The 8,785-nt window shown below is 42.6% G+C and overlaps 1 protein-coding gene across 1 annotated transcript; it reads right to left on the bottom strand.

Annotated features, from left to right (window-relative positions):
• Nucleotides 1–747: 747 nt before the first annotated feature.
• On the bottom strand, nucleotides 748–1,020 carry Smp_015160 (hypothetical protein; the record flags this gene model as incomplete). Its single annotated transcript, XM_018790164.1, has 1 exon — nucleotides 748–1,020. One exon carries the CDS (start codon nucleotides 1,018–1,020, stop codon nucleotides 748–750), a length of 273 nt encoding a protein of 90 aa, XP_018646401.1.
• Nucleotides 1,021–8,785: the final 7,765 nt, after the last annotated feature.

The raw sequence follows: 8,785 nt of genomic DNA, 5'->3' as shown, positions 1-8,785 counted from the left end.
CAGATTCAGATTGTGCTCCTCTATCCGTCGTTACCAATATAAATGTACCAAAAATGGCCACCCAGTTCTGCATAAAAACCTTGAACACTGTTTCGGCTGTGATGTCCGTTATCGGTATGGATATGGGGAGTCTCATGAATCGATCTGTACATATAAACAGATAGTTAAAACAATTCGAACGCGGTAAAGGGCCTACTAAGTAGATATGCACATGGGCGAGAGGTGGATCTGGTTGTGATAAAATCCTGATGTGTGGATTTGTGTGACGATTAACTTTTGGCTGTTGACACGACGAACATTCTTTAGCCCATTTGTGTACATTCTTTTGTAAATTCGGCCATGTATAACCAGCATTGATTAATTTAGTCGAAGCTTTTAGGTCGGGACGAGACAAAGAATGAAGGTCATTAAATATCATTCTTCTCGTACTTATGTAGACGAAAGATCGCCTCATTAAGTTGGTCGTGTCACAGTGAATTAGAATACCGTCAAAAGGCGATAGTAACTGCTTTAGCTTGAGACCAGAGTTGTTTGTTATAAGTAGGTTCTATAATTCTTGATCCTCTCCCTGTTTGTCCCTCAACGTCTCGAAATTTGCTGTAAACTGTTGTATTACGTTTATTTCTATTCGAGATAACGCATCTACCGCCTGATTGTCCTGACCTTTGACATATCGAGTATAACCCGCTGTGTTGCCGCCCACTAAGACTTGGAGGTGACGCAAAAACACTGATGGTGACCTATCACCTAGTGTTTCTCCTCGGAACAGCCCTGGCCGTCTGATAATAGAAAACGGTTCATTATCTCTCGTCTTAAGATGGTGTATGGTTGTGGTGTTGATGGATTTAAGATCAGGTCGCGGGACTTTTTGGTAACTGAAGGAGGGAGGACAGAACATAGATCCCGATAGCGGATTCTCTCAGATTTAATATTATGTGTTGTGAAATAATGCTCCAGCTGTGCGAACCACAATTCGGGGTTACTACGATCATATTCTGGGAGTTGACTTTTCGTAGTCATAAGTGTCTAACTCTACCGGTGACATATTAATTTTTTGTTCTATCTTTAGCCTTAATGTGTTCTGCAGAAGTAGGACGATTTAATGTAGACAATGATGTGACTTCCACGTAAGATCTTATGGATTAGGCAGTTATATTATGACAAATCCACAATTTTAGGATTAGGTCTATTAGTAGAGCAGTGCTATTAACGAACTAGACCATAATTCTACATACCCGACCCTACTAGCAGTAATGCTAGAAGAGCTCCAGGTGGAGCTTTAATCCGAAATGCATGCGCGAAATTCCTAAAGTTCGAAGAGGGTATTTGTCAAGGTTTTAGGGATATTGTCATCTGCTATGGGAATTCGGTGAGATGCTCTGATGAGACCGATTTTCTAACGAAAAACTATTGTACCCCTTAGGTTATCTGTCAGATAGTGAATTGGGGTCAACGGTATCTATCATGGGTCATCGGTGGTCACCGATCGTACACCAATTAATGTCTTCCTCTTTGGGGACCATGTTCATGGGAGATACCTATGGGCTACTTGATGGCCGAATAATTCCTAATTCTATCACATGCTTTAGTTTTTCAGGAACTAGTTGACGAGCTTTCGAAAATGCAGGCGGACTAGTAGTCGTGATGTGGTCTGCAATAATGCTGAGTTCACTCGGTAATTTTGTTTGGGTTTGGTATATCTCCAGTTTTTTCTCTAGTATCTAATGATAGAATTGGTCGACTATGTGCATTATGGTTACCGTTTGTTTAGCGAGTAAGTTTCTCTACGGGATGGGGTCGCCAACCCCATGCCCAACCCTCCACTTTTATCCGGGCTTGGGGCCGGCAGTGACTCTAGAAGAGCTACAGACGGAGAGTTTCTAGAGTTGGAGAACATATGGAACTCAAAATAACTGTCAAGTAACTTCAAAGTGAGGATCTTCAATACGAACGTCAAGACAGTCCTAATGTATGGGGCTGAAACGGGGAGAACTACTACAACCATCGCCAAGAAGGTACAAGTATTTATAAACAGTTGTGCACGCAAAATACTCAACATTCACTGGCTGGACACTATCCGTAACAGCGTTTTATGGGAGAGTAGAAACCAGCTTTCAGCTGAGGAGGAAATTAGGAAAAGGCGTTGGAAGTGGATAGGACATACATTAGGGAAATCACAAATGTGTATTACAATGCAGGCCCTAACTTGGAATCGTGAAGGGAGGGGGAAAGGCGGAAGGACGAGGATCACATTACGCCGGGAAATAGAAGTAGACATCAAAAGGACGAACGGCAACTAGAAAGGATTGCCCAGGACAGAGTTGGATGGAGAATGCTGGTGAGCGGCCCATGCTCCTCCACGAGGGGTAACAGGAGTAAGTATGTAAATATGTGCATTACGGCAACCTGGGCTAATCTGCAACCAAAAGCTAAGGTTACACAAACAGATAGATCAGTATTCCCGTCTACTAACCTCCGCTTGCTCACGTTTATGAGTAGATTATGGCGTTCTAGAAGGTATATGTCAATGATTTAAACAGGAACATCTTCAACAAAAAGAGTCCAGTGATTAGGTTTGCGTAAAACCATGCTGAGATACACATATCGATTACCGTGTATGGAAATCGGTTTTCCATTTACCTCCTGTGAGCTGAAAACCAGTTTGTGCCGTCGATCGTTAGTATTTGCAGGGTGAACGCTTACTTCCAGGTCAACGTTCATGAGATAGAGGACTTTTGCTATCACATCAGTGATGTACAACGGACGGCTTGTTCGCCGGCTACAGTCACCGTTAACGAGTGTCGGAAGAGCACTTTCCAGAAGGATCTTTCGTGCCAGGCAATTTGAAGATTATGAAACTATAGGGTTCCCTACAACTTTCAGAAGACTTCCCATATTTATTGTGGTACCAGCACCAATCACAATCATCTGCCTCTCTCGGTTTAGATACAGATCTACAACTTAATCAGCTTATCCGAAGAGTATGAGAGCGTCTATGATTATGATGAACATTAAGATAAAGAATCAGAGTACGACAGAAATCTATGATGTCATTTTGTGTCGTTTCAGGTTTTCTCTTGACAAAATAAACCTCGGTGTGTGTGTGGGGTTCCTGTGATCTTTAGAATCCAGTCGACAGATGCAGCCAGTTCATCTACAGCTATATTTCGGAATGGGACAAGGACTGTATGCGCCTTCTGGAAAGCTTAGATAAGAGCTGTCTAAACAGGCCCTCGTCATAGGTCCGTTGACCAATGATATTTATGTCGCTGAGCTATGTTGTGACTCAATGTTTTGGAAAAGCTGGTCCAACACTTATCGGTCAGTTAGGTCTCCCTGTTCAAGGACATCCTTCTTCAATGTGTCATAAAAACCCGAAACATCACTGGTAAACATAGTAGGCGTGGCGTGCCTTCTGAAATTGTGCACGTGAATCTGTCACGCCGTTCTCGTGAAAGTCAGCTTCTTAATAGCAGAATCAGGCTTCTATATTGTCGGGCCAGGATGGCATGAGCTGAAATATGGGAAGCGAGAGAGATTTAATCTCAAGTAACTTGGGTGTCTGTTCCATTATGATGAAGACATAATATACCAATGTGAGAGAAAAAGTATCCGAAATATAAAAACGGTTTCACGACGTTAAAAAAATAAAAATTGAGAAATGATATATAGTGTTCTGAAGTCAGAAGCTAGGAGGTTGGAAGATATACTTGATAAATTATCAATATACCGAGGAGTGACTTATTTAATCTGGCTAGTGATCGTAGGGGACGTTGAGCACGCCGTTCCGACTCGTGATCTGGTGCGGATGTATGACCAAGTGCCTTCAGCCAGGTGAGTCCATTAAAACTAATGTGATCAGCATCCAATATCGAAGACTTATAGAGCTATTGATTTTGGGAATTCATTTACCTCTACAGTCCCAACAAAGAACAGACTCACAGTTTACTGTTTGATGTACCAAACCACTACTAAAAGGGTCACAGCATTTGGAGTCTGATAACGCTTTTGCCACGAACATATTTGGGATTAAAGTATGCCGACCCAGTCAAATCAGAAGTGAGAAGTGAAAAGGTTCAAAGTTATATTTGAAAGGTTGCCGATATCTCGAGAATCGTTTGACCTAAGCTGAGTAACTGTTGAAGGAGACGCGTAGCATGGCGTACCCACTCGTGATCTGATGTGGATGCGTGACTGAGTGCCTTCAGCTGGGTGAGTCCATTAAAATCAATGTGGTCAGCATCGCGCTATTTAAAAGGACAGTGGTATTGTTTCACGTTGAGCTTAATTCACTGTTTTGATCGTAAATTACGTATCAAAACTACCGTTTATACTTTAATTGAATTTATTTCAGTTAACGTGACATTGTATTTGTGTGTTTTGATCCTGCTTTTGTGTATTTACTGCATCAAAGCATTCTTGGTCGACTGCGGCTTGTTTATTTGATAAGGTTGTGATTTGTCTTACATATCTACCTTGCCTATCATTTTGCTTTATTCTAAGATGGTCGGCTCTGTACACAAGTGTGGACAGCCATATTGCCTATTCCCCGTGGAAGAAGGGATGCAATGTGACGAATGTAAGAAGTGGTTTCATAAAATGTGCACCCGCTTAAGCCCTGCTGCCTATAAAAGGTGCTCGAAACCAAATTCTCATTGGCTTTGTATGTTTTGTTGCTCAAGCAAGACATTACTCATTCAGGAAGCCATCAGCCTTCTAGCGTTAGCCAAAAAGGTCGACGTAGGCCGTGCAGGCAACATGGATACTGATAATGAAGATTGCATCAGTGTCGTAAATGCTGCCATAGCAGGTACCAGACACCCAATTTCGCAACATGAAGCAAAAATTCGTACTCCGGTACAACCAATGAAAGCCATGCCATTAAGTATTGAGGGACCAGTCGCTTTGGCAGCGACTGAGGACCCGGCTAGAACCACTATCGTCCAGAATAGTCCCAATCTGGATGCTGAGAATAGTGGTAAATGGATTACGCGGAAACGCAAAAGAGACGGAAAAATACCCAAAGAAAGCGCGCGTATAGTCGATAAGTCATCGTTGGACTCACGTCCTGAGCATCAGGCAACTCCGCTCAAGTCCAAATGTAAGAAAATATTCAATACTGTTGTGGATGGAAATAGTCTAACTTCACCAAATGTTCTTGGGAGTAACTCGCTCGACCCACATGACACTGTTATAAAGAAAGTTAACAGTAAGAAGCCGGTAGCTAACCGGCAGGATCTGACATCACGGTCAAAGGCCGTGAACACGACTTTTAAGGAAGTTAAACAGGTGCCTAGTGTAATCATCTGGAACTTGGCAGAATCGAAAGACACCGGTCCCTCTAAGAGACATGCCCACGACCTGCAGTTAGTGGGATCTCTCATCAGAAATATACTGCCAGAGGAGGTCCCAGGGGTACATATCTCGAAAGTCATCAGACTTGGTAAGTATGTTGGAGGCGAAACCCAACAGAGAAGGATCCTCAAATTAGTACTCGGTAATTTTGAGGAACGGGACGTATTACTAAATAACTCACGCAAAACTCGTGACTCAAACATTCGTATTCGACCTGACTGGCCACTTGAGGATCGGATCAAGTGGAAGAATGCCCTAACAGAGTTAAAAACCCGAAGGCTAAACGGTGAAGCGAACCTTACGATTAAGGGTTTTCGGGTAGTCCGCATGGGTAGAACGCATGTCTCCAAAAACACCCTAAATGTGTGTTATACGAATGCTCGTAGTCTTCGGAATAAGATGTCTGAACTAAGTTTGATGGTAGACGACTTAAATCCGGATATAATTGTTATCACCGAAACTTGGCTCACTGTAGATATAGACTGTTCTCCAGTCATTTCAGGCTACATCTGTGTCAGAAGTGATAGAGTAAGAAGTCGCAAGGGAGGAGGCATAATATTATATATTAGGGACCACTTCCGCATTAACTCGATCATATCGGAGGCGCATGTAAGTGGTACGTGTGAGGTAGTATGTTGTACAATTAGGTCTAGAAACGGGTTAGTGACGATAGGAGGAATATATCGTAGTCCGTGTTGTCTCGCTGACGACTTTATCCTAAAACACGTCTGTTCTTGGAGTAAAGCAGAATGTTGTCTCATCGTTGGAGACTTCAATGCACCCCATATAAACTGGATAGAGCTCACAGCTCCAGGTGGGGGTTTCGATAGCGTCCTTCTGTCATCAATTATTCAATGTGCACTTGTACAATGTATCGTTAAGCCGACGCATATAGACTTGGAACATAATCCGTCATTGGTAGACCTTGTCCTCACACACCACTGTGAAGATATCGTCGACATTCAACACCTTCCCCCACTGGTGAATAGTGACCATGTCGTACTTTCCTTTAAGTTCCGGATACATGGTATAGAATTTGCATCTGCTCCACCCCGTCCTAATATATGGAGAGCTAATATTCCGGCAATAAGGGACTATGCTATCTCAATTGACTGGTCGGTCGATGCTGATGGATCGATTGATGATGCATGGAATAGGTTCAAGTCTACGTTCGAATCCGTAACTCAACCGTTTATCCCATGGTCAGCACGTAAGCTATCATATTGCCCTCCATGGATTAATAAGGAAACCCGGAAGCTGTTGAAGCGTAGGAAACACTTCTGGGACTTATTCTTGTCAACAGGTCAGGCATCATTTAAGTGCGAATATAAAAAAATCCGGAATATATGTAAAAAGACCATAGCTAAATCCCGCACGGCTTACGAACGACAGTTGGCATACGATAGCCGTACCTGTCCGAAGCGACTGTTTTCGTATGTTAAAAGGCGGACGAAACGTAGTGATGGTATCCCCTCATTACTGTTAAGCGAAAATTCAGCTTTATTGGCTGAATCTGATCTAGCGAAAGCGGAGACATTTGCTAACTATTTCAGTGAAGTCTACTCTACGTGTAGTGTTATAACTACTTGTCCCGTTGACAATGAGATACCAGCCATAGGAACTTTACACGTGACAGATGATATTGTTCTTCCTTTGATAACTAACCTAAAACCTTGTAAGATACCGGGCCCCAATAGGTTACACCCACGTTTGCTGTCATCGCTTGCGGACATTATCTCAAGACCGCTCACGATGCTCTTCAACATGTCCCTTTCACAGGCTCAACTACCTAGAGACTGGAAAGACGCCATAGTTAGTCCTATATTTAGGGATGGTCAGAGACGGATCGTATCTAACTACCGGCCTGTTAGCCTGACCAGTTTAGTAGTTAAGTTACTTGAAAAATTAATTCGGGCTAAGCTACTGAGCCACATAGATTCGCACAATCTGTTAACTCCCGAGCAACATGGGTTTCGTAACAAGCATTCATGCTTGACTAACTTACTCATTGCGAGAGAGGATTGGACAGCTGCCCTAGACAACGGCCAGTCTGTCGACGTGATATTCATGGATTTTAGCAAAGCGTTTGATAAGGTTTCACACTTAGGTCTTATGCAAAAGCTCTCGAGCTTTGGTATAACAGGTGCTATACAGGAATGGATAGGAAGCTTCTTATGTGACCGCAGACAGAGAGTGAGGGTCAATGGAACTCTATCCGAATGGAAACCGGTCAAAAGTGGTGTACCCCAAGGCAACATCTTAGGCCCTTTACTTTTCCTTCTGTATATTAATGAACTACCTTTATTACTTAAGTCGTCGACGTTATTGTTTGCGGATGATGTTAAAATCCGGAGAACAGTAAAAAATGAGACTGATCGTTGTTATCTGCAAGCAGATTTAGACGAATTAGTTAGGTGGGCTCATGATTGGGGCCTGGAAGTTAATTCCAGGAAGAGCGTGTTCATGCACATCGGGCACGATATTAGTTACCATTATACCATTAATGGTACATCTCTGCCACGCGTTCATGAGCACAAAGACTTAGGAGTAATTATAAGTCACGACTTAAAAACTACTACGCACTGCAATGCGGTTGCTTCCAAAGGCTATCGTGCGCTATGGTCGCTTCGCAGAGCATTTAAATGCTTCGACGAGGATATGTTTCGAATTTTATATCCCACCTATGTAAGGCCACACTTAGAATACTGTATCCAAGCAGCTAGCCCTTGTCTGATAAAGGATACTAAATCGCTTGAGCGTGTCCAGCGTGTAGGGACAAAATTAGTAAAGGGTCTTTCTAAACTCCCTTACGATGAGCGTTTAAAACGTCTAAATCTTTTCCCCTTATCTTATCGTAGGACGCGAGGTGACCTTATACTGGCATTTCGTATCTTTAATTATGATCTGGGTGTTAATATGTCTTATCTTTTTGCTCCCTCCAGCACTAATAATCTCCGAAGTCATAGCAAGAAGGTTCTGAAACCGCGATCTAATAAACTAAAGGTGGGGTCCCGTTTTTCTCATCGAGTTGTCAATGACTGGAACGCTTTACCAGAACAAGTGGTATCAGCACCATCAGTGAACATTTTCAAAAAGAAGCTGGACCTTCACTGGAAGGAAATCTGTCAGGATTAACACAGGTTCATCAACCTACTATCCTTATTACTGAAGACTGAAGACTAACAAAGCTATAGATTTTGGGAATTTAGTTACATATATAGCCTAAACACGTGATCGAAGCTCCACATATCAACGTCTTCTATAGAAAGCTGGACAAATTGAGGTCATCACTGCCAGGACCAACACAGGCAACCCAGCCTCCTGTCCTTCCCAAACTTAGACTGAAGCTGAAACATTATTGTGGACTAGGAACAAGTTCTCATAGTAATTTGAATCTACTTTCCCTATTTCTGATTGCTTTGTATGACCA

This window comes from Schistosoma mansoni, assembly GCF_000237925.1.
Source record: "Schistosoma mansoni, WGS project CABG00000000 data, supercontig 0126, strain Puerto Rico, whole genome shotgun sequence".
NCBI lineage: Eukaryota > Metazoa > Platyhelminthes > Trematoda > Strigeidida > Schistosomatidae > Schistosoma > Schistosoma mansoni.
Note: the sequence above shows the minus strand (reverse complement) of the source record. Positions and strands in the feature narration are given on the sequence as shown.